We start from the raw sequence: 27,002 nt of genomic DNA, 5'->3' as shown, positions 1-27,002 counted from the left end.
GTAGGGAACCTTGGCTCTCCAGCTGTTGCAAAACTACAACTCCCATCATGCCTGGACAGCCGAACAGGCATGATGGGAGTTGTAGTTTTGCTACAGCTGGAGAGCCAAGGTTCCCTACCCCTGGCGTATAGGGTAATAATCCAGCCAAGTGTTCACAGACTAAAATAATTAGTCGGGTTGTTAAACATTCATCATTATGTGTCAGCTGCCATGTTGCTTTCTACACTCTACTATTCATGAGCATTATCACTACTATTATACTAGAATTCTAGGTCGTACTGCACACACAGGTCAGGTCACAGACTTTGTGCACACTACCAGGTCACTATAGAGCTAAATATTGTCGGCATTGTTACCGTTCCCCCATAGGATCCTCATCCGGAACAATTGGGTAAAGCCGCCGGCCTACATGACAATGGATGCGGAGAGGCTGGGGATTCCAGCACAGTGAACGTACCTCTTCCTCTTTGAGCTGCCGGTGTCAGATGTGGCGGAGGAAATCATGCTGTCTCCGTCCTCTATATCGAGGTCTCTGCGAGCCAGCTCTTTCTTTTTTGCCTGAAATAAAGAACAAATCTCCAGAGTCAGCCTCGCTCTGCCAAACGTTCCCAGAATACATGAATATTAAACAGCTGCATAGATCAGTTTCACTCGGAAAAAAAAAACACCTTACAACTGGTGTCAGTGTATAAATATTAAAAGCCTCGCGGATGTGCGATACAGCGGCTGGGAAGCATTTACATTTCATGAGGTCGTCACACGTTTGTTGTCAAATACTGTACAGTGGGCATGGTGCCTGTCCTCCTGCTGCAGGCAAAGCCATAAAATATCCCTGGGCTGATACGGCATAGGCTCCAGGCATAGGTGGGTTACAAAAAATTGTCCTTTCTACTCTAAAAGGTGAATACTGATAGAGAACGACAGGGAAAAGGGATAAAAAAAACAAAAAAACAAAACAAAAAAAACAGTGCAGACGCTCTGAGCGCACACGATGTCACAACGCACATAAGTGAATGGCGCCTGAGTGCAACCATTTTTATAGTTCTGCAGATTGCAAAGCAATAAGAACCTCCAGAGCCCGACCATTATCATTACCTGGGCTGAATCTCAAATAGAGAAACACATGGAGCAGAACCACAGCAAACAAATAACAGGACTGGCAAGCATTTAATATGTAGCTCACAGTTAAAGTGTACCCACAATCTGCCCCCTCCAAACCACTTGTACTGTCGGATAGCTGTTTTTGATCCAAGATCTGTCCTGGGGTCCGTTCGGCAGGTGACGTAGTTATTTTCCTACAGAACAACTTTTAAAATTGCAGCCCTGTGTCAAATTGGTGTGACCTAGAGTACCTGTGCCCTAGGCCTGCACCACCTCTCCGTCCCTCCTCTCTGCCCTCTTCATCATTAGGAATGCCCCAGGCAGCATTTCTCCTAATCATCACTTGTCTGAACACTGCACATGTGTTGGATTATTAAGGTCCATGTGCAGTGTTCAGGATTAGAAGAGATCCTTTCCAGGGGCATTGCTTATGATGAGGAGGGCAGGGAGGAGGGACAGAGAGGCAGTGCAGGCCTGGGGCACAGACACTCTAGGCCACGCCAATTTGACACAAAACTGCAAGTTTAAAAGTTGTTCTTTTAAGACAATAACTGCATCACCTTCCAAACAGACCACAGGACGGAGTAAAAGCAGCTGACAGTACAAGTGGCTACTACCTAGCTGGCCAGTTACATCCCTTAGCTACTGGCTTCCCTTGGCTCCATTACCCAACTCTAAGAGCCATTTAGCAGCTGCATTACACACTCTTTTTTTACTAAGATTCTTAGAAATGGACTGCCCCTGACTTACCACAACCCTTTCCCCCTCCATAAACAAGGGGCTAGCGGCAAGTAAAAAAAAATAAAAAAAAAAATATCCAGGTTCACAGATGTATTGTCTGAAATGCCTCTATGGAATAACGAATAGCTCACTTCACACGATAGCCCTTAATGTATTGGTGATTGGCATGATGGCTCTGTATGACACAATGAACTGCCCTGGGCACATTTCTTCTGCTCCCCAGACACATGGAAACCACACATCAGCTGCCTCCTTGTAACCCTCAGACAGGGGTGCTCAAATCACAGGGACCTCAGCGTCTAATTTTTATACTGTATAAGTTTCGGAGACCAGAGCTGCCAGCCCTCTGCCGGTGCGAGACAAGTGGGCACAAGTTCTTACAGTCTTTGACCCAGCTACGCCACTCAGCGACTGGGGCGGGGACACCTCTGCAGTAGAGATGAGCAAATAGTAAATATTTGATTTGATTCAAATAGCTCCCGATATTCGACTATTCGATCGAACATCGAATACCATTATAGTCTATGGGAGAAAAATCCTTGGGACCTGGAAATCAAGATTCGACGAATTGGAGGTTACCAAGTCCAAGACATCTTTATAAAGTGATGCAAACACCTCTGGAATGCATCTGGGAAAGCAGGGAAGCAGTATTACAGGGATCGGTATTACCGGGGTTAGCGATCCCCGACAATAATGCTGATTCCTGTAATAGTGAATATTTAATTAATAAAACAAAGTTTTGTTCTAAAAAAGTTATTTTCGTTGTTCAATAGCTTAATTAAAACGAATCCATGCTTTTGCAATTAAATATACTGTTAAAAAAATAAATATATAAATATGTATATTTATGTACAGTATATTTAATTGCAAAAGTATGTATTCGTTTTAATTAAGCTATTGAACAACGAAAATAACTTTATAAGAACGGTAATATGTTTTATTAATTAAATATTAACTATTACAGGAAGCTCTATTATTGCCGGCGATACAGCTAAATGTACTAATTAATACTTTAATTAAAAAAAGCAAATGTTTCTTCTAATGATGTTATTTTTTTTTTATCACAATAGCAACATTAGAAGAAACATTTAGATTTATATGTCCGCTCAGCTGATTGGCTGAGCGGACATATAAAGAGCCGGTCCCGTCACACTGAGCCCGGTGTGTCGGGGACCGGCGAAGAGAGAAGATAGACCACATCGGAGGGTGAGAAGAAAGCTCTCCCCCACTGCACTACACCCATCCCAGCAAGGAAGGGGGTCACTTAACCCTTTCCTTGCTGGTATGGGTGCAGTCTGATATCAGCCCCTGGGGGCCAGATTGTTCAGTATGGCACCCAAAGGGTTAAGGGGGATGCAAGGGTTAAGGGGGGGGGGGAGGAGCTTTCTACTCAACCTCCGATGTGTTTTATCTTCTCTCTTCGCTGGTCCCCGGCACACTGATCTCAGTGTGACGGGACCGGCTCTTTATAAATTTAAATGTTTCTTCTAATGCTGCTATTTTGATTAAAAAAAAAAAAAAAAAAAGATCATCATTAGAAGAAACTTTTGCTGTTTTAATTAAAGTATTAATTATTACATTCAGCTATATTACCGGCAATAGGTATTGCCGGCAATAGAGCTTCCTGTATTAAATATTTAATTAATAAAGCACATTTACATTCTAATAAAGTTATTTTCGTTGTTCAATAGCTTAATTAAAACGAATACATACTTTTGCAATTAAATATACTGTAAATATACATATTTATATAATTTATTAACAGTATATTTAATTGCAAAAGCATGGATTCGTTTTAATTGAGCTATTGAACAATGAAAATAACTTTTTTTAGAACGAAACTTTGTTTTATTAATTAAATATTTACTATTACAGTAATCGGCATTATTGCCGGGGATCACTTACCCCGGTATTACCGATCCCGGTAATATTGCTTCCCTGCTTTCCCAGGGATCAGTAAACTTTATTTAAAACAGCTAAATAATTGTTTAGCCGTTTTAGTAAAGTTAATTTAGATTTGAATATTTGATCACATATTCGATCAAACTCGAATCTTTCGAATATTGCAGTATTCGATCGAATACTATTCGCTCATCTCTATTCTGCAGTCAATGACTGGCTGAACAGGCTTTCTTGCACCCACTCAGGGTGAAGTTGTGATGTACCAAGAAAAGGAGAGAAGATGACATCTGGCCAGGGTTCTTTATTATGATCCCCCCACTCCCTACCTTCAGTGTAATAATCAGTTTGGCCAGACTTCTCCTTTAAGATTTGGGATGACATGAACACCTCTCGGCTTATTGCAGTTCACTCTCACCTACCCCCCTAGATATCTTCTAGATGAAGTAGATCGCCCTACTTCAACCACACACTTCTTTATGCGCAACAAACTCATGTCTAAGGTGACTGACAGACCAGGAAAATAATGTCTGAGCCCAAAACTTTCAGCAGGAATAGCAAACCATCTAATGGGCATGGAGGCCTCTCAACTTCATGACAGGAGAATTAGCCGCATGACGTTTCACATGCCTGTTTCTCAGTTCTCAGACAGAGAAGCTATTAAAGGGGTTATCCAGCGCTACAAAAACATGGCCACTTTCCCCCCTACTGTTGTCTCCAGTTCAGGTGTGGTTTGAAATTAAGCTCCATTTACTTAAATGTAACCGAGTTTCTTAACCCCACCCAAACTGGAGACAACAGTAGGGGGGAAAGTGGCCATGTTTTTGTAGCGCTGGATAACCCCTTTAATGGAGCGGTCTAGTGTTGGCTTACACCACTTCTGTCCATTTAGAACACAGCTGAGCTGAACCTGTGTGTGTATGCGGAAGGATCAGGAGGTAAATTGGAGTGCAGTTGATACTTCCTTTAGATACACAGACAGCTACGGGTAGCTTAAAACTCTAGAACAGTTCCATTAATGTTGATGCTAAGCTAGTGTGTCCCTGCAGATACATTTAATTGAGAAGGAGAGCTTATAAATAACTTTGTGACTGTTGTTTCCAACTACCTCCCTCCATGTCATAGCCTATTTAAAACCTCATTTACCAAAAAGAACGCCTTACTCTAGAATAAAAATGCTGTAAAATTTTCCCCACAAAGTGTCTTCCTTTCCTGCAATCTGCTAGGAAAGAGGGCGGGGCTTACCATGTGCTATGTGCTCAATAGGGACTGTCCATGCATGGAAAATAAAGGCTTACCTCTCACCTCAGAGCCTTGTGTTACCCCCTGCCATTGATTTCCTTTCCACTTACAGCATCAGGTAGTGCATCAGTAACATTCCCCCATCCTACCTTTTTTTTTTAGATTTTTTTTTCTAATCTGTTTCTATTTTCTATTTTATTTTGTTTCTACACTATTATAGGGCAGCCATCTTGCCTGAGTTATTTAAACAGTATTAAGATATGCTTTACAGCAAGCCCCAGTGACCAAAGGACTTGTTGCATTCAGATGAATGAGAAAGCTTCTGGGCATCCTAGGTGACTTTTATAGAGGTCGTTCTCCAGAGGGGAGTGCTGGGTTGTGCGCAACAGCTATTGTGTGCACCTCCTATACCTATATACCAACGTCACATGTCATCATTCTCCTATTTGTGTTAAAACTGACACTGCTGGGAAGTGATCTGTACAGAACAGGAAGCCTCAGCTTAGTTTTAGGCCAGAACTGAAACCGTAAGATTTCAGGATTTTAAAAGACAGGAAAAAAAAGACGAGAAGAAAAAAAAAATTCTTTAATTCTAAATGTTGACTTTGACAATAGGGTATTTTCTGAAGACATTCCTTTAAAAGTAAAAGGTACTATGCAGGTCTTTATTTATTTATGTCTTTTTGATTCAATGCCTTTTAGTCTACAGGAAAAACAGAGTATACTCGCTTGCCCTGATCCCCCACTGCTACTGGTTTCCCAGCACCAGGTATAAACTGCTCTGCACTTTTTCATGGTTCCTGTAGATTCATTCACGTAGGACAGCGTTTCCCAACCGGGGCGCCGCGGCACACTGGTGTGCCGGGAGAACCCGCCAGGGGTGCCGCGGGATCCCGGTGGGAAATGTGCGCTGTCTCTTTAACATCCCGATAAGCTGCGGCCGCGCAGCTTCTCGGGATGCACGGAGCACTTTCATGTTCCGCCCGCACAATGAGCGGGCGGAACATTAAAGTAAGCAGAATATAGGTACAGGAAGTGTCAGCGTCCTGCTCCTATATTCACTCCCATAGGCCGCCGGCACTTCATGCCAGCAGCCTATGGGAGGCCGGGACGTGACCTCTCCGGCAGGCGTTATGATGTGACGTCATCACGCCTGCCGGAAGTCCCGTCCCCGCTGCTCGCAAGATGGAGCCAGAAGAGGAGGAGGAGAGCTTCTGCCTGCACAGCACGGATTAAGTGAGTAGGATGTTTTTTTTTTTTTTAAGGGGCAGAGCAGGGGGCATTATTAGTTCATGAGGGGCACCTCTGGGGGCATTATTAGTATATGGGGGCACCTCTGGGGGCATTATTAGTATATGGGGGCACCTCTGGGGGCATTATTAGTATATGGGGGCACCTCTGGGGACATTATTAGTATATGGGGGCACCTCTGGGGACATTATTAGTATATGGGGGCACCTCTGGGGACATTATTAGTTCATGGGGGCACCTCTGGGGACATTATTAGTATATGGGGGCACCTCTGGGGGCATTATTAGTTCATGGGGGCACCTCTGGGGGCATTATTAGTTCATGGGGGCACAGCAGGGGGAATTATTAGTATATGGGGGCACCTATGGGGGCATTATCAGTTCACGGGGGCACCTCTGGGGGCATTATTAGTATATGGGGGCACCTCTGGGGGCATTATTAGCTCATGGGGGCACCTCTGGGGCATTATTAGTATATGGGGGCACCTCTGGGGGCATTATTAGCTCATGGTGGCACCTCTGGCGGCATTATTAGTATATGGGGGCACCTCTGGGGGCATTATTAGTTCATGGGGGCACAGCAGGGGGCATTATTAGCTCATGGGGGCACCTCTGGGGGCATTATTAGCTCATGGGGGCACCTCTGGGGGCATTATTAGTTCATGGGGGCACCTCTGGGGGCATTATTAGTTCATGGGGGCACCTCTGGGGGCATTATTAGTTCATGGGGGCACCTCTGGGGGCATTATTAGTTCATAGGGGGCACCTCTGGGGGCATTATTAGTTCATGGGGGCACCTCTGGGGGCATTATTAGTTCATGGGGCACCTCTGGGGGCATTATTAGTTCATGGGGGCAACTCTAGGGGCATTATTAGTTCATGGGGGCACCTCTGGGGGCATTATTAGCTCATGGGGGCACAGCAGGGAATCCTACATACAGGGGGCACAGCAGGGGATCCTACATACAGGGGGCATCCCACATTCCTAGTCGCTTTACTGCACATAACACCAAACAGCACAGTTACTTTGGGAGCCGACAGGAGGGAGAAAGGGAAGGAAGTTGCTAGAAATGTGCGGAGCCTAAATTGTTTGTCTCGCAGGTTCTGAAGAGATGAAAAGTAGCTGAAAGAAATCATCATGGCGGATGGAGAGGAAAAGGAAAGTGACTCCTCAGATCAAAGAAGGCGTCACCTGTGAGTCACTGTATGACGGTTTTCTTATTTTGTAGAACATTATTTAGTAGGGGTGCCCCGAGGTAATTTTTTTTTCCAAGGTGTGCCCCGAGGTGGAAAAGGTTGGGAAACACTGATGTAGGAAATGCCTGTTCCTCCCTGTCTCAAAAAAAAAACTTTAATTCCTTAAAGGTTTCATTGATGTATATCAAGGATTACTGCACTGAACACTGAAAATGCTGCCAGCGTTTCATTGGTTATAAAATGATCACTAAATGTCTAGAGGTAGTTATTCTGGACATAGCCTTGGTGGTGTCCCAAATGAAGAGGTACCTCTTTAATCTGGATCATATAGAAAAAAAAAAGCAAAAAAACTAAACACAAAACCAGAGGAACACAAAAATAATGAAATAAATGCACAGATGGCAGTCATTTATAGACTCACACTACACAAGGCAAACTCACAGGGCTCCAGACTAAAAAATTTGCCTGGGAGCCATTGGCTCCTAACCTGAAAAATTTAGGCGCCAAATAGAATATTTGGTCGCCAACATTTTAAACCATGTAAAATTAATGTTATGTTACATGGGACTTACTGTGTGCAGAGGCCACGGCAGCATCCTCCTCCTTTAGATCCTTTCTTTTCTTAGTTTGAAAATGTTCAACATGGAAACTTGCAACTTGACAACCATATACAGTCTGACTCAGTACTTCAGCCTCACTTGGCTAGCCTATTAATGAGGCTTACTCTTCTGAACTTGATCTTAAAGGGAACCTGTCACCCCCGGTGACGGGGTGACAGGCTCCCAACCCCCCGTTAGAACCCCCTATACTCACCTCATTGCGCCGGGTCCCGCTTCTGAAGATGGTCGGGTCACGAAGATCTCAGCCGCTGCAGCCCGGCGTGCGCTGAGAGAGGAATCCAACGCTCATAGAGAATGACGGGAGAGTCCAGCGCTCCCTCATTCTCTATGAGCATTAGACTCATCTCTCAGTGTGCGCGCCGGGCTACAGCGGCTTAGATCTCCGTGACCTGACCACCTCCAGAAGCGGGACCCGGCGCGATGAGGTGAGTATAGGGGGCTCTAACGGGGGGTTGGGAGCCTGTCACCCCGTCACCGGGGGTGACAGGTTCCCTTTAAAAGCTTGCAACAGTCTATACATACTGAGCTAGACTTATGACTGCAGCCATAGTGACCCCCCACAAGATGTGTATATAGATAGATATATCTCTCACCTAGTGACTAATGCAAGTGACCCCCTACAATACAGACACCTGAGGGGCCCTGATAATAATAATTGTGCATATATCTATCTCCCAGTGTCTGCAGCCAGTTTGCCCTACACTTATAGATGGCCCCCTCCCCTTATAGATGACCCCCTCCTTTTATAGATGACCCCCTCTACCCCCATTATAGATGCCCCCTCCTCCCCCCCATTATAGATGCCCCCTCTTCTCCCCCATTATAGATGCCCCCTCTCCCCCCCATTATAGATGCCCCCTCCTTTTATAGATGCCCCCCTCTACCCCCATTATAGATGCCCCCTCCTCCCCCCCATTATAGATGCCCCCTCTTCTCCCCCATTATAGATGCCCCCTCTCCCCCCCATTATAGATGCCCCCTCCTTTTATAGATGACCCCCTCTACCCCCATTATAGATGCCCCCTCCTCCCCCCCATTATAGATGCCCCCTCCTCCCCCCCATTATAGATGCCCCCTCTCCCCCCATTATAGATGCCCCCTCCTCCCCCCCATTATAGATGCCCCCTCTCCCCCCCATTATAGATGCCCCCTCTTCTCCCCCCCTTATAGATACCCCCTCCCCTTATAGATGACCCCCTCTACCCCCATTATAGATGCCCCCTCCTCCCCCCCATTATAGATGCCCCCTCCTCCTCCCCATTATAGATGCCCCCTCTTCTCCCCCCCTTATAGATACCCCCTCCCCTTATAGCTAGCCCCCTCTCCCCCCTTGAAGATGGCCCCTCTTCTCCCCCCATTATAGATACCCCCCCTTCTCTTCCCCCCATTATAGATGGCACTCTCTTCTCCCCCCATTATAGATACCCCCCCTTTCCTCTATGCTAAGCAGTATTTAAAAAAAACAAACACACAAACTCACCTGACAACCCGCTCCCCCGGCGATCCTCTTCTTCTTCGGACGCTGTCCCCGGCTGATGCGCGGCTGCCGGGGGTGTCCCGTCCTATCCCCGGCAGCGCGGCGCATCAGTGAGCTCCCTGTACGCCGGGGCTGTGACTTCTGACACAGGAAGCGTCTTTGACGCGCGCTTCCTGTGCCGGAAGTCAGGGCCCCAGGCAGCTCACTGATGCGCCGCGCTGCCGGGGATAGGATGGGACACCCCCGGCAGCCGCGCATCAGCCGGGGATACTTAAAGAGACAGCGCGCCGCCGCCGGGGCCAGTCGCAAATGGCGCCCAGATTAATAAATCTGGGCGCCATTTGCAAAACATCAGTCGCATTGGCGACCATTTTGGTCGCCATCTGGAGCCCTGACTCATTACTCACTACTCATTAGCTTCCTTAAGAGCGGAGTTTAAATAAAACTAAGTGGTTCCAATCGTTGCAGACAGTAGCCGGTGGTGGACTGCAGGGAGGATAGAGCCGATGGAGAAGACAGAGGAGGCAAAGAGACGACAAACGTGTCCTGGTTACCCAGCAGCATGCTGCCCAGGTTAAGGCAACCTGGTGCTAGTGTATCTCCTGAGCATGGGTCACCAAACTGCGGCCACTCCAGCTGTTGCAAAACTACATTTCCCATCATGCCTGGACAGCCAAAACCAAAGCTTTAGCTGTCCAGGCATGATGGGAGTTGTGGTTTCACAACAGCTGGAGGGCCGCAGTTTGGAGACCCATGCTCCAGAGTCTGCTCTTCTAAGATCCCAGGAGAGTGCCAACTCACAGACCAGTATCCATTCAGAGGCCGCAGACTTCGCAACTGACCAATCAGATGCAGCCCAAGCCAATGGTCCTTGTGTAGAATCCATAAGCACAGTCAGTGACAGAACAAGAAGCCATCGGTGACTGAGAACAAGGAGACATGCCTGACCAGTACTTCAGCAGCATCAATTATTGATAAAGTTACTGCTGATCCAGACGAGGCTCCAACTACACGCGGCACCAAAAAGGAGGGGAAAAAGAGGCAATGAAATATTCGAGACTTCGAAACACCGTAATCCATTCCCCAGCTAGCCGCTTATTTTAAGTCTGAGCCTACATTGATGAACTTAGTGAACAGCCGGGGAGTGGATGACAGTACCGCACACTGTCCCCGTCCATATCTCCTGATCACAGCAGCGAGACCTGCCCTGATCAATAACTTTTGACACGTCAAAAGTTATTTGTACTCACAGGTACCCTTTAAGGATCAACTCTAGTCCCTTGCAGACTTTCAGTGAAATAAGATACTACTTCCTTAGGCTACATTTACACGTCCACAATTTTGCAGACCTTACGGACGGGGAAGGTAAGTAATGAATTCTTCCCCGCCAGTCATGATGTGTCAATATCATGCAGGCAGCGGGGAATATGTTTGAATTTCTGTGGCTCTTTCGCTACAATGTTGCGGCGAGTCAAAGAGTTTCCCCGCTGCTGACATGGTATTGACACATCATGCCGGAAAGCTTTGCATTTTATTATCTATAAATATAAAATCATCCTGAAACCTTGCCGTTTTTATTTTGACCACTAGGCTTAAAAATAAGGTGAGACTTCTTGTTCTGTCTGTGATAAAGAGAAGGATGCTGCAAAGTGATCTGCACAGCATTGCAGCAAAGGAGACACCAACAGCTACCAGAAACAATAACTCCTCATGTGGAACGAGCCCACAAGGCATGCTTACAAAATGTGTCCTATCCAAAGAATAAGGTCTGGAGATGTTCACAGTGTTTTCTCCTATGATGTTTGCAGTAAAGCATGTCACTAAATGCTGTTAGAACAGTTTAGGCAAGATGGCAGCCCGTATAATATTATACTAAAAATAAAACGTGAAGATTACAGTCAGCAAATGGAAACAAATGAGCGGAAAAAAAAAACAAAAAACATTTCAGTATCTGGTTCTAATCAGTAAAAACTAAATTTTAGTTATAGCAAAAACAGGTGGGTGTGTACTCGAGCGCTGACTGTGTGAACTAGCTGCGTACTAAGGACAGATGGGATCACCTGAATATCCCAATAGTAGTACAAACAAAAAACAAAAGTAATTGTACCTGTTCGGCGCATGTGATATATAGAATGTGCAATAGACCATTGAAAAAGCCCTACACTATGGCTGTATAACCAGTACTATCCTCCAGATACACGTTCTATCCAGGTTGAGGTTTATCAGGTAATCCACTGCCTGTATCCCCTCAGGTATAGTGTGAAAAGAAGCTATCAATCCTCACTGCAGGTGGTGGTGTAGTGATTGTTGAAGAGAGTTGCAGTCTGTTTGCTCCAATTGAAATATCCTCTTCACAAGGGACTCGCTACGGCCAGTAGCGCGTGCAACACTTACAATGTCAAAGTCTTTTGCTGGGTAGTGTGACGTCACAAACTACTGAAGCTGATGGGAGACAAAACACCTCGACATGTTTCGGAGGATCCACCCTCCTTTCTCAAGAGTATCTGCCTCCTGGTATCCTTGGTCTTAAGTAGGCTTGCCCAGGCATAGAGATTTACATAAATGCAAATAATTCAATTTCCGCATTCAGACCGGCTGGTTGAATTGTGTTTAGGTTGAGTTAATGTTGGAGGTAATGCCTTTCCCTTGTTTTGTACTGTTGGGGCTATTTTCCAGGTTACTTGCCTTTCTAAAAATCATTTTGGGTCTTTCAGGGATAAATTCACCAATAACCTTATCCTGGCGAAGTTTGCTTGGCTAGAGTAGGTGGTAATTATCGGGACATTGAAATCATCTGATATTTGTTGTATGGTTATGTTTTGTGGTTTTTCATTTATTAGTCCTTCTCTTGATTTTTCTTTTATTTCTTTAGTTGTGTTCTCCAATTTTTTATTATCAAAACCTTTTTCTAAGAGTTTTTTCTTTAACATGTTTGCTTCCCGTTCATAATCATTCATTTCAGTACAGTTACGCCGCAGTCGGAGGAATTGGCTTTGAGGTATGTTCTGCAGCCACATGGGTAAGTGACAACTGTCCAGGGAGATGTAACTATGTTACTATCCCCTTGTGAAGAGGATATTTTAATTGGAGCAAACAGACTGCAACTCTCTTCAACAATCACTATACCACCACCTGCAGTGAGGATTGCTAGCTTCTTTTCACACTATCCCAGAGGGGATACAGGCAGTGGATTACCTGACAAACCTCAACCTGGATAGAACGTGTATCTGGAGGTTAGTACTGGTTATACAGCCATAGTGTAGGGCTTTTTCAACGGTCTATTGCACATTCTATATATCACATGCGCGGAACAGGTACAATTACTTTGTTTTTAATTTTAGTTATAAATTCACTTGATTGTAGAATACTCCTTTAATACCTCGGGAAAAACAGCAAACTATTGCATGTGACTGGGATGTAAAGGAGAAGCTTGGCCCAGATTTACTCATGAGAACATTATATGTGAACCGAATAGTGAAACCGAATACATTTTAGCCCTTTAACAACATACACAGGCACATTTGCCTCCAAAGCCACACACTCCCAACGTTTTCTCCCCTGAGGACGTCACATGAATCCAGTGACAAAACATGTAGGAACGTTTGAGCTGTTTACTGGTCCTCACTCACATAATATTTTGGCTTAGGAATCACTAACAAGGGTGGTTTATCACATGATCCATGATAAAAGTGACATTATACAGCATTCCACATTGACAATGGAATGTCCCTGTGGCTTGTCAAAAGATTTACTGAAATGCAGGTACAGACAAAAATAACTTGCCGCCATGGACCAACAAACCAGCCACAGAACACCACAGACCAAAAAGTAAAGCTAAGGGCCCTATTCCACAGCAACGATAATCGGCCCCATTTGGGCCGATTCGGCAGATTATCGTTCGGTGAAATAGAGAGAACGATCAGCCGATGATCGTGTCATCGGCTGATCGTTCATTTAGGGCCAGACCTAAAATCATCGTTCCCCCACCGCGCATCGCTACGGTTGAATAGCGGTGCGCGGCGGGCGACCGACGATTTGACAAGCATCATCATCATACATTACCTGTCCAGGCTTCTTCTCCGCGCTGTCTTCATCCCCGGGTTCCGCGCGTTCTATCTTCAGAATGGCCGGTCAGCTGACGGAGCTCTCAGCCAATCACAGGCCGGGACCGCCGCGGCCTGTGATTGGCTGAGTGTGGCCTGTCAGCTGACCGGCCATTCTGAAGATAGAGCATGTGGGACCCGGGGATGAAGACAGCACGGAGAAGAAGCCTGGACAGGTAATGTATGATGCTGCAACGATCACCGGGCCGTGGAATAGGCCCAGTAAACGAGCAGCAATCTAGCAGATCGCTGCTCGTTTACATTGTTGATCGGGCCCTTCTCGGCCCGTGGAATAGGACCCTTACTCTGCTCATTTACACCTTCTGTTTTTTAAACCAAGTACAATCACATTTTCAATTAAATGACAGAAGGCAAAGACAATTTACACATTAACAGATATTTTCTTAGACTAGGTTCACACTGCATTCTGGTCAATAATTTTAGCCAAAACCAGAAAAATTACAATAGAAATGTTCACTTTTTTTTTTTAAGCCCACTCTTGGCTTTATCTGCAAATCCTGAATAAATACATGTACTCAGTGTTTGCCATCCACTAGAGATGAGCCAACGTAGAGTAAGTTCGGATTTGCTCAAACCCACACACTAAGCATTTAAACCCTGCAGCCTGGAGTAGGTGGATCCATCTTTTGGCTTCACGCAAACAGGTACTTGTAGTAGGTTCGCTTATCTCTATTGTCTACATCAAATAAGCTGATAACATTATAAACTACAGTTAAACTACAATTTCCTTTTCCTTCAGTTACCGTATAAATTGGCACCCTACCTGCATCAGCTGCTGTAGTTTGAAGACCCGCTTGTAAATGGCTGAATTTGGGACATTGTAGCGCTTTGCATTCTCAAACATCACATTTAAATCGGCTTCTAGCTGATCCAGACTGTCATAGTCTTGGTTCTTTAGTTTAGTCCTGCAAAATAAATAAATAAGTACACTAGTAATCTCTGTAAGGGTAGCTTCACACACACCGCTTTGCAGCGGATTTGATCTAAATAACTGAACACAGCATCAAATCTGCACCATCAAATCTGCTGCGGATCGGCAGCACATCCGGTGTGTGTGAATGCACCCTAATACACATTGATTCATACACCAGAAATTAGCACTTGAAGGCCATGGGGACACATGTAGGTTTGTTGTAGAGGCTTAAAATGGTGATGTACATTATTTTCTTTCAAATCAACTGGTCCCAGCAGGTGCAGGAGATTTGTAATTTACTTCTATTGAAAAATCTGTAGTCTTCCAGTACTTATCAGTTGCTGCATGTCCTACAGGAAGTGATGCATTCTTACCAGTCTCATACAGTGCTCTCTGCTGCCACCTGTGTTCATGTCGGGAACTGTCCAGAGCAGTAGCAAATAATACCACTTCCTTTGATACATGTTAATTACAAATCTCTGGCACTTTCTGGTTGATTTCAAAGAATTTGTTTTGTTTTGTAAACTACCCCAATTAAACCTCATACAGCAGAATTTACAGTTATAGGATCTGTCATACTGATATGGTCACAGTCGTTACCTAATCTGCTGTAGAGATACGGGGTTCTTGATTTGCTGGTAATAGTCTGGATACTTCTTCTTTGATGGGAGGTGGAAGAAGGGTTCAGCTATCAGTTGACCCTGGTTATTCCGGCAGGATCTGACAGTCTCATAAAGCTGATACAATGGGCTAGAGATATCCATGAATGAGGTTATGCTTTCTCCTTCGGACTCTCCTTCTTCATAGCGGATAGACGGTGTTGCTGTAGAAACAAACTCCAAGTTATTCATCTCATTCCACTGATCTCTTTCTTTAAAACACCAGAACAACTCCAGCCAAATACATGACTGTACGATGGGACAATCTAATCTTCATAATGGAAGCCTGACTCTAACCTGATGTCAGATAAACCAAGTGTTGGATTTTCACTTTATATACGTATGGTAAGATTCAGTACAATACTATATTATGGGCAAAGTACAAATTAAAGGCACGCAAAACAAAATAAAAAAAAAGAAAATCACAAATGACAATCATGAAGTTTCTAATGTGGACAGTTAATGGTGTTCAATGATGAACAAGGCTGTGAGAATACACAATATACAGTAAATGTTACCATTCAGAGAAGCATCCTCCTCGCTCTCTGAGCCATACTGCAGTGCCATTGTGATAGCAGACAATCGGTCTCCTTGCGCTGGTCGCTTGTTCCTAAAATTAGACAAGTGTAATAATGTCAGTATAAGTAGTAACTCTTTTGCCAGTCACAACATTTCACAGGGGATGAACACTTTCCAGCAAGCCCTGGGATTCCTTATAGGTTCTACAGGCACTTAGCTAGATACTCAATATGTGGACTTCTATGCTTCAGATGCAATATTGGGAAGTATAAATGAGAACCTAAGGTTTTACTGCCTCCACCCTACTCCTAAACACTTTTTTCTATTTTTTTATTTTTTATAATGTCTGGACTCTTACCTGCTGCGGAGACTGGATTTGGAATACTCTGTGCAGTCAAGTTCGGACTTTTTAAGTGCAAAAAGTTTCTTAATTGTGTTGGCATCCTAAAGAAAAAAACAAAACAGTGTAATACATGATGTAACACAAACTGCAAAGTGAGTTCAGATCTGTAGGTGGCAACTCGACATGTCACTTAAAGCACAGAAAAATCCAGGTGCCACCCTAAAGTAGCTGTAAATTGTAAGTGCTATTGACTGCACCTAGCAACTAGGACTTGCGATTCACCAATACTTGCCAATGCTGCACACCCAGCTGCCGCCTGCCATTCGGGAACTTGTGTGGCAAACAAGGCTGCCCCCTCCACATGTTAGAGCACACCTTTGAGACAACGTTTACTCACCTTGAACACCTGGGAGCCTGGTTCATTGTAGGTCTTGGCATTCTTTGCTAGCTGATCAACATCCTTGGCCATTGAATTTACATTTTTATAGTAACCAGACTGTAAATGTAAGATGGTAAAGCAATTTTAATTTAGACTAAGATGCAGAAACAGGTCATGGACAGCACAACTGAGGTATTAGCCTGCACTAGTTTTAGTTTACACACCTGAATCCTTTGGGAAATTGTTTTCAGATCAATGGGATCTTTTATTATTGCGTAGTAGTCCGGGTAGTGCTGAAAGAAATCACAGAAGGAAACAAAATATCAGATTACGAACCAACAAAAATAAACATGTAACTTCAAAATGTCATTAATATGATACAACGTACAAGCCCCTAGCTAGCCGTATCTTCATCCCTGGGATGACCGACCAATATCAGATTGGAAGACCCCCTTACGTCAGCTAGTTTAAGGGGCTGTGGCACTCTATCGGGTGCTGCATAGCTTTCACTGTTTGCTAGGTCTGTAATGGCTGTGTCAGGTACTGAGGGTGAGTCCCATTCATTTCAATGGGACTGAGCAGCATTGTGCTGCAATGCCAGTCTTCACCACTACTAGATGTACACTAAGGTATCTAATAAACAACAAAGGGGACACAGCCCTAGCTTCTGCACTGGCTGATAGTGGAGATTCTGGGAGATGGAACCAATCATAGGTCATCAACTGTGTAGTCCAGTGAAAACCTGTTTAAAGATACATTTACACATACAGAGTCTGCAGCAGATTTGAAAACCCTCATTCATTTGCTGCACCTGAATGACAGAAGTAAAGGATCGGACTAACAATCCAGCAATTATTGTGAGGTCCTGTCCTCCCAATACTGAGCTCAGTAAACAGGCAGCAATCTAGGAGATCAGCACTCCTATAAGGCAGGCACGGGACTCTATAACAGCCCTCAAACAGAAAATCTACATGGTCATGCAAGAAGCAAATAAGGGCCCACATCCTTCCCCTGCTGATAAAAGTCAATCATCAGGACTTACAGCAGCAGAATCATGATTATTAACTTCGTGAAGACAGCTGCTTTTATAAAGACAGCAGTTTATTGTGACAATCCATTTACCTGTTGGATTAATTGGGGTTTGATGGTTTTACTATCCACTCATACTGATCTTATAGTATGTCAACAAAGAGAACCCAACAAGGAAATAACAGGCCACAAGAAAGAAAAGGCCCAATATATTTAAGCAAAGTCTTCCTGAACATTGCTGGTGCAGGCAGATGGCATTATCTCCATATGTAAGCACTCACCACTTTAGAGGGAACTTTCTGAAACAATTCACTTATCAGTCTGCCATTAGGATCTGTAGCAGCAGTTATAGCTTCCAGTAGTTGTTCCAGGATAGGCTTTAAATAATTCTGCGAAGTCTGATAAAAATAAAATGTAAAAAATATATATTAAAAAAAAAATCTTAGACTCCAGCAGTAAAAATACCTGTACACTAAGATGTAGGAGTAAAATATTATTCTAATATTCAACAATTCTACAATAATACTAGCTTCCTGCAGCAACCATGCAATTTATGGCCATGATTTTGTACCGCAAATCCACACTGGTTTACAGTACAATAAATGTGGATGGGGTTGTCAAAAAGTGCTGAAAAAAAAAAAAACACAATTCAACAACCAACCTCTGCTTCTGGAGTTGCAGTGTCCTGTATATCTTCTTCCTCATCATCATCGTCTTCACAGTCACCTTTCTGGATAAACTCATTTCTTGTGCGGAGGTAAAGGTCCCATAGCTTACAAGCGGCTTTGTATTCTGGAGTGTCAGACTGGTTTGACATAAAACAGAAACAAAGCATTGTTGTGTGGAATGACCTATGATACACAAGTCCCTCCTATTTATCAGACACGGTTTCAATTGTTGGCTTATAATCAAGACAGTCCATCGATATCGGATCCATGGGGGTCTGACACCAGGCGCCCCAACCATTTAGCCGGAGCTCCCTTTGCTGAGCTGCAGTAATCCAGCATGGCCATTACACAATATAAGCAGCCTTCATGTTCTGGCATATTCAATTATAGGATTAATGCCCAATGCTTGGGGAACATTGGTTGTTTGTCTCAGCAATTGCACTGCCCTGTGTGCACTTGCACTCCTCCATGCCTGTCGTCAGATGGAGGGATGGAATAAAATCAGGGCACACACGTCATCCCCCATGCTCACCTATGAATAGAAACTCACCTTATAATATGTTTTTGCATTCTGGAAGAGTAACTGGAAATCTGCTGTGAGAATGCTGACGTCTTCATACTCGTCCATCTTCAACTTTTGCTGGATCTTCATTAAGTCAATGGGCTGTGATATAACGTTATAGTAGTCTGGCTGGTTCCTGATGGCAAGATCACATTTAAAAGTAAGTAAGAAAACAGAAGTCATAAAGTAATAAAAATGCCTTTTTCACCGGAGTTGTCCTTTAAAGGAGAACTCCGGGCATATATCAATATTCTGTATCCAATGTGAGTGAATGGACTATTATATACTCTATTTACACGCCCCAAAAAAATCTATGTGAAGTTTTAGTCCTATCTCCACCGACACATCCACAGAGGTCAGCGAGTCATAGGAAAATCCTGAACATGTAAGCACACTTTTCACCAAGTAACTCTAGGGGACATGTCCATACCAAGCAATGCTTCTTACCTGCGTTTCGGTGCTCTAATAAAAAGCTCGCAGAGAATGCGGCCCTGTTCATCTTTGTAGTCCCTGACGGTGTTATAGAGTTCATGGCACACGGCGATCTGTAGAAGAGACAGAAAGGACACAAATATAAGGAATAGGTATCCTTAAAGGGGTAGTGGGGCGCTCAGAAATTATTCACAGAATAACACACATTACAAAGTTATACAACTTTGTAATGTATGTTATGTCTGTGAATCGCTCCGTTCCCCGTGTCCCCGGAAGTGTGGTGTATTATACATTACCTGATCCGTGTCGAGGGCCGTCCGCCATCTTGTGCCAAACGTCATCTTCGGATGGCCGAGTCGCTGCCGCCCGTCCCCCCTCCGCCGCGTCACAACTGTGCTCAGCCGCGATTGGCTGAGCACAGTTATGCCCAGCCAATAGCGGCTGAGCATCGGATGACGCTGCAGAGGGCGGCCGGCATTCGGGACAGTTGGAGCTGTTCGCCGCCTGCCCGAAGAAGACGTCACTCGCTGAAGATCGAAGACGGGTGTCGGCACGTGACAGGTGAGTATAGCGCACCACACTTCCGGGTACACGGGTGGGGGTGGGGGGACACGGGGAAGAGGGCCATTCACAGACATAACATACATTACAAAGTTGTATAACTTTGTAATGTGTGTTAGTCTGTGAATAATTTTTTACCGCCGCACCACCCCTTTAAAATCAGGGCTGTGGAGTCCGTAAGCAGCAGCTTCGACTCAGACTCCTGAATTTTATCAGGACCGACGCCAACTTGCGACTCAGACTCCTGCATAAATGGCCGGTCAGATACCAGGGGAGTTATTTATCACACTGGTTCAGCAGCTTCTCCCTAATGTCCTACATGATCCTGGTGCAACTTCTCAGTGAATAAAGGAATACTGTATATAAAGCAGCTTCTCCTGTGTGTGCAGAGGATTCAGCCAGTCTCCAGCCTCCATTTCCTGAACAACTCAGAACTAGACTAGATGGAGCAGGTGGTTTTTCCTGCTGACAGTCTTCGATGTTTCTAACTAATATTCACCATACACACAGAAACACTGCTAACACTGCCAGATCCCTGTAATACAGAGGGGTCAGCCATACTGATAGTCACACATAGTGATGTTGAGGGTCACTGTGGGGGCAAGCAATAGCACGCGTGCGCACACACACACACACACACACACACACACACACACGCAGCCTGCTGCAGCCATAGCATACACACAGCCTGCTGCAGACATAGCACACACATGCACAGCCTGCTGCAGCCATAGCACGCGCACACACACACACACAGCATGCTGCAGCCATAGCACACATACATACATACACACACACACACACACACACACAGCCTGCTGCAGCCATAGTGCACACACACACAGCTGCTGCCATAGAACACTAAAGAAAACCACACAATCTTCTACCAGAGAGAAAACACCACACTGAGGACTGAGGTTACTGCTACACTACTTATGTCTTCTCCTCCTCCTCTATATTACACAAGATATCTTCATATTACACTACTGCTGAAATACAATCATCCAGCATCCAGGAAGAGAACAGCACAGATCTCCCCCCACACAATGGACTCTTCCAGCTAAGAAACAAACTGCCAAATAGTGACCGACAACTTTTCCCTGACCCCCCTTATGTAATAGAGCCAGTGATCTATTAGAATGTTGTTCATAAGATAGATTGATGAGCAACACTTATAAAATTCATATCAAAACTCAATTCTAAATTGTTTAAAGTTTTTTTAAAGCTGGAGTCAGAGTCGGTACATTTTACTAGCTCCGACTCCAACTCCGACTCCAGCCAAAACTAGCTCTGACTCCGAGACTCCGACTACACAGCCCTGCTTAAAATAGTCATAACCCTCAGAATCCCGAGACCTACCGGGTCCACAGTAGCCACGGCAGCCACTCTCCTCCGTTTGCGGCCAGAGTTTGGGGTACTTGTGGTGTGTGGGGAGTCATCAAAGTCTCCGCCGCTGACGCTGCTGGATGGGGACGTGGCTCTGCGCCTCTTAGAGCTCATTGGTTCAATATTGTCCTGTACAAGAAACAGAAGAGATTGTGTGAGATTGGAGGATCGAGCCCAACAAAATTTTATAAAGAAACATGTATGCATGACATCATATACAGAGATGTAATACACACCATCAAAAACTGTACTGCGGATATCAGGAAGGGTTCTGTTTAACCCCTAACAATCAGCCGTCCTCTTCATCAGGACAAACATATATACTGTACAGCCAAGCTATAGTGTGTATATACATATAATCCACACTCACACAACAGGGTGCGCTTATATCTTCACTTTACCATACGGCAAAACAGGAATGAAAGGCTATTAGGGAAGAAAATGGACAGACCTTATAGTAATAGTAGTATCCTACCCCGGCCAGTGACTGGCTAAGTGGGCATTTCTTGCAGTAAAGACCCTTCAAGAGTATTTATTCAAAATTATTCCTAGGGCTGGAATACCCCTTAAAAGAGGTACTCCGGGATTTTTTTTCTTTCAAATCAACTGGTATCAGATAGTGTCAGAGATTTGTCATTCACTTTTAATTAACAATCTCAAGTCTTCCAGTACGTATCAGCTGCTGTATGTCCTGCAAGCAGTGGTGTATTCTTTCCAGTCTGGACAGCCGGAGAGGTTTTCTATGGGAATGTGCTGCTGCTCTGGACAGTTCCTGTCACGGACAGAGATGGCAGCAGAGAGCACTGTGTCAGACTGGAGAGAATACACCACTTCCTGCAGGACATACAGCAGCTGTACTGGAAGACTGTAGATTTTTTAATAGATGTAAAATTACAAATCTCTGGCACTTTCTGGGACACCAGTTAATTTGAAACGATTGTTTTTCCGCTGGAAAAGCCCTTTAATTAAGCAAATATCTAACATGCCAAATTTATCATGTTGTTATGTTTGATGTATGATGGATTGGTCCCATTTTTCAATGTATCAATGCATGTTTTTGCCCTGTAGATTTCCATGATGGCAAAGCGTGAAATTAGGCCATATAACAATAACCTTGTACAGTGGTACCTTGGTTTAAGAGCTCACAGTTTTTCAAAATTGTAACTTGGTTTAAGAGCCCCCTGTACTGGGTGGGAGGGGACTGGGAGAGGGGCATGGTCTGCATAGCGGGGTCTACAGCACTGTACTCTGACCCAGGAAGTCTCCCTCACCTTCCAATCATAGCAGATCCACTTCAGGCTGGGGCTTGCATTAGGGGACAGGACAGTGGGGGGGGGGGGGTAGTCTCTCCATAGCTGTAACCCCTCTCTCCCCGGACAGAGAGTGCTGCATGTATGTGCCCACATCTGCCCTGCTCATTTCTTCCTGCTCCCTGCAGTCTCTGTCAGCCCTTGTGTTTCCCATCCTCTCCACTCCTGCTATAATATGCCTGCACTTATACTCAGCTATACACACTGCTGATATAATGTGCCTGCACTTACACTCAGCTATACACACTGCTGCTTACACTCAGCCACTCTTGAATCAGTCACCCAGCCAATATTATGTGCATATATTATACACACACACACATTCCTGTGTTAAAGAGATGCAGGTCACTAGCAGGTATATACAGGGCTATGCCCAATACACGTGTATGTAAAGCTGCAGAATAAACATATAAAGATGACTGTTATAAATGATTCGGGGATAGAATGTAGGTTTGGTGGTGAATTTATGGAGCTCCCATGAGGATATCATCCAGCAGTGTGGATGAAGGTGACCTCTAATACTAGAGACTGTAGCTTTTTGACTAGACCATGTGACCAGCAATACAATGAAGCTCTAACACATTGGATTCTTGGTTTTCATCACATTTCTCTCCATAGGATGCAGTGCCCAACCTCAAAAAGGGTTTGATATTAGGGTTTGCCCTACAGACTAGCAGAGACTGTTCTCATATTCCATAGAGCACTGCACTGTAAAAGGCATGGCAATTTTTTTTTTTTTTTTTGTACTAAGGGACCCTAAATACAACAGATGCCACTTAGAGGCACAGGTATATATCTGAGCAGGGACATCAAACCTGTTGTCAAACCCTTCATCTGTTGCAAGACTACAACCCCCATCATGTCTGGACAGTCAAAACGTTAGTACTTATCAGCTGCTGTATGCCTTGCAGGAAGTGATGTATTCTTTCCAGTCTGACACAGTGCTCTCTGCTGCCACATCTGTCCATGTCAGGAACTGCCCAGAGCAGTAGCAAACGCCTAAAGAAAACCTCTCCTGCTCTCCAGACTGAAAGAATACACAATTTCCTCCAGAACATACAGCAGCTGGTAGGTACTGGAAGACTGGGGAGTTTTAGGGCCTCCACTCAAAGAATTGACATACTAATTCTTTGAGCAGAGAGACGCGCAAGCCCTCCCATAGACAGACTGTATGACACTAAGGGAGGCGGGATTCTCCGTTGCGGAATTCCGTCTCTTTAACTCCGTGTGAACTGGCCCTTATATAGAAGTAAATCACAAGTCTCTGGTACTTTTTTTTTTTTTTCTCCTGGAATACCCCTTTACTAACATGCACAATGCTCATGTCAGGCTCATCTCTGATACAGTATTCATGTCAATAAAAAAAATAAAACAGGAAAGGAGCAAGGTAGGATCTTCATCTTGCGATCTGGGCACTACATATAATGGACCCTCAAAAAGACCACCATCAGCCAACCACATGCACCTTCGTGACACAGAGGGGAGATGGATATTGACGGCAGAGATTAGTGGACTCCATCATCATCATTGAAAAGTTGGCCATGTGGTATATGACAGATCAGCATCCCATCAATAGGGGCCCAGAAGAGACCGAGTGGTCATGTCGGCTTATAGCCATGTTGTCTCAGGGTCCTATTACACAGGACAATTATCATGCCAAAAATCATTATATCCTTCGAATTTAAATGATAATGGCTTTGTGTGTATGGGGGAAAAAAAAAATAAAAAAATTGCTTGTGTCACTGATCGCATCTTTTAAGCAGACCATAAAATCATTGTTAATCGCTGGCTAAACATGCACATCGTTCGCTCATTTGCTGGGATCAGGAGAGAACTATCGTTCTGTGTGTTAGGGTGCACAGAGAAATTTATCTGACAGATCTTTGAAGCCAAAGCCAGGAACAGCTATAAACAGAGAAGAGGTCATAAAGGAAAGACTGAGATCTATCCTCTTTTCAAATCCATCCCTGGCTTTTGTCAATTCTCTAAGCAGCGAGCAGCGGCGCACGTGTCCTCCCATAGAGACACTGAGCATGGTGGGATTCTGCAGCGGAGAGCTCTGCCGCTTTTGCTTAGTGCGAACTGGGTCTTACCAATTTCAGCTCGTTCCCAAAAGCTCTTGTTTGCAATTGTCTATCGTTAATTGCTTTGTCTAATGCTGCGTTTACATGGAACGATCATCATTCGTATTTTCGCAATACCGATCGCATTTGAGCGATAATCGGCCCGTGTTAACACAGTGAACGATCAAGCGACGAGCGAGAAATCCCAAATCGTTGTTGGTCGTTCGCTAAAAATTCGCAGATAGCTTTGTGTTAACAGTCATTCACAGATTCACCATATGTGTGAGATAGGGCCCTATTCCACCGGGCAATTATCATTCGCATAATCGTTAACGATTTCAAACGACCGCTATTGCGAAAGACCTGAAAATGTTCACTCATTTCCATTGAACGATAATCGTTACTTATGATCGTATTTGCGATCTTTTTTTCTTCGCTATTGCGTTCGTATCTACTGCAAACGACCAAACAACATCTTATTCAATGCGAACGATTTGCGAACGAGTAACGATAAAATTAGGTCCGGGTCTTATAAAGCGCTCAACGATTTCTCATTCGGTCGTTAAACGTTAACTGTATTTCAAACGAACGATTATAGTTTAGATTCGAACGATTTAACGATAATCTGAGCGATAATCGTCTGGTGGAATAGGGCCCATAGGCTTCAGCAATCTTAAAGACAATCGCAATAACGATTTTTCTTATGAATTTTTTAACGATTTTTCGAAGGATTTATGCGTCTAAATGCTGATCGTTATAAAAACCAAATCGTTGCTTTAAAATTGTTAAACAATCGATTGGGCGAATTATAAACGGACCATAATAGGGGCCCAAGACAAAAGCCGTCGCAGATGAACCACAGGTGCCGCCGGTCTCCATTGTTATTTATCACTAATCTTATATATAACTGTGCCGCACACCTATAGGAAGATCCAATAGTATCTGCAAAGCGCAACGGCATCAATGTTCTTCAGTTTAGATAATAGAGAGCAATGACGGACATGAGCGACTACATCCCAGCAGCCGGGTAAGGAGAACCTCACACCTACAGATTACACCAAACACTACACCGCATGCCCTGCTACTCTGTCTAATAAACACCATGCCAAAAACTCAATGCTTCATGTTGTAAGACTACAACTCCCATCATAACCTGACAGCCTCATAAACCAATGTTTACCAGCAGATACATCCCTACAACTCTCATCATGCCCCAACCCCTGCACATAAAAGCCAAACAATGTCAACATTTCCCAACTGGTAGCAGTGTTTCCCATGTACTTTCTCTCCAACTGTTGCAGAACTACCACTCCCATCATACAGACGACTACATAAGGCAATGCCCCCCGATCTGGGGCCCTACAGCTGCTATAAGATGATGGGAAATGTCATTTGTAAGAGCATCACCAGAAATGGGTTAGTAGTACTACAACTCCCAGGATATCATGGCAGTCACTAAGAGAAACATGCTGGGAGTTGTAGTCCTGTATACAGCTGTGATCTATGGATGAATATAGGGGTGAGGGGCAGTTACACAGGTGGTATGAGGCAGCTAAAAGTTGTAGTCCTGTATACAGAGTGATCTATGGATGTATATAGGGGTGAAGGGCAGCTGGGATTTGTAGTCCTGTATACAGTGTCATCTATGGATGTATATAGGGGTGAGGAGCAGTTAAACAGGTGGTATGAGGCAGCTGGGAGTTGTAGTTCTGTATACAGAGTGATCTATGGATGTATATAGGGGTGAAGGGCAGCTGGAAGTTGTAGTCCTGTATACAGTGTGATATATGGATGTATATAGGGGTGAGGGGCAGCTGGGAGTTGTAGTCCTGTATACAGTGTGATATATGGATGTATATAGGGGTGAGGGGCAGCTGGGAGTTGTAGTCCTGTATACAGTGTGATATATGGATGTATATAGGGGTGAAGGGTAGCTGGGAGTTGTAGTCCTGTATACAGTGTGATCTATGGATGTATATAGGGGTGAGGAGCAGTTACACAGCTGGTACACAGGGGGCGCCACCATGGCCTATGCTGGGTGCCGGGCTCCTCAGGTCAGGGGCTATGAATGAAACCAGAAAGTAACGGCGGCCTCGGATGTACACAAAGGAGGAGGGTCCCCGCCAGCATAGCCGCATCCCCCCGGCTCCCGAACTCACCGAGCGCCGCCGCCATCCGGACAGGCGCTGCCGTTGCCAAGAAGGAGTCGCCAGGGCTGCGCCGAGCACCGGCCGGGACCGTCACACACAACAGGAATCAATGAGGTGCTTCGTGCACCGAGCAGGCCGCGACTCCCACACCGGCCAACCAGCAGGGGGCAGCAGCCGCAGCACACCCGGGGGAGGAGCGACACGACTGGCCTCCACCACTGCCAACAGGTGGGCGGGGCTACGAGCCTGCGCGCACCTGATTATCCTAGGAAAGGGGCGGGGCTACTGTACTGTGTCTTTTCGTTTACTACATGGGACACAGCGTGATGACGTTTTACGTTTTTGCGTCCGGATAAGGTAAAGGATACTAGTGTGTA

The 27,002-nt window shown here is 44.8% G+C and overlaps 1 protein-coding gene across 7 annotated transcripts in view; it reads right to left on the bottom strand.

The window, feature by feature from the left end:
• The window catches only part of PBRM1 (polybromo 1), a 65,824-nt gene extending 38,828 nt beyond the window's left edge, over positions 1–26,996 (bottom strand). For 3 of the 7 annotated variants that reach the window (XM_069967120.1, XM_069967122.1, XM_069967121.1), the window contains exons 1-13: positions 26,635–26,996; positions 21,076–21,231; positions 19,171–19,268; positions 18,712–18,859; positions 18,155–18,298; positions 17,775–17,891; positions 16,689–16,757; positions 16,483–16,581; positions 16,101–16,186; positions 15,742–15,833; positions 15,165–15,387; positions 14,415–14,556; positions 458–558 (exon numbers count right to left, since the gene is read on the bottom strand). In XM_069967120.1, coding sequence (XP_069823221.1) covers positions 458–558; positions 14,415–14,556; positions 15,165–15,387; positions 15,742–15,833; positions 16,101–16,186; positions 16,483–16,581; positions 16,689–16,757; positions 17,775–17,891; positions 18,155–18,298; positions 18,712–18,859; positions 19,171–19,268; positions 21,076–21,216 — 1,460 coding nt within the window. In that variant the 5' untranslated portion in view covers positions 21,217–21,231; positions 26,635–26,996. The remainder of the gene's footprint in view (positions 1–457; positions 559–14,414; positions 14,557–15,164; positions 15,388–15,741; positions 15,834–16,100; positions 16,187–16,482; positions 16,582–16,688; positions 16,758–17,774; positions 17,892–18,154; positions 18,299–18,711; positions 18,860–19,170; positions 19,269–21,075; positions 21,232–26,634) is intronic. The other 4 variants (XM_069967123.1, XM_069967126.1, XM_069967125.1 and 1 more) reach the window with 2 other exon arrangements.
• Between the last annotated feature and the right edge of the window lie 6 nt (positions 26,997–27,002).

Source organism: Dendropsophus ebraccatus, chromosome 4, assembly GCF_027789765.1.
Source record: "Dendropsophus ebraccatus isolate aDenEbr1 chromosome 4, aDenEbr1.pat, whole genome shotgun sequence".
Lineage (NCBI taxonomy): Eukaryota > Metazoa > Chordata > Amphibia > Anura > Hylidae > Dendropsophus > Dendropsophus ebraccatus.
This window is presented reverse-complemented; position numbering and strand designations above follow the sequence as displayed.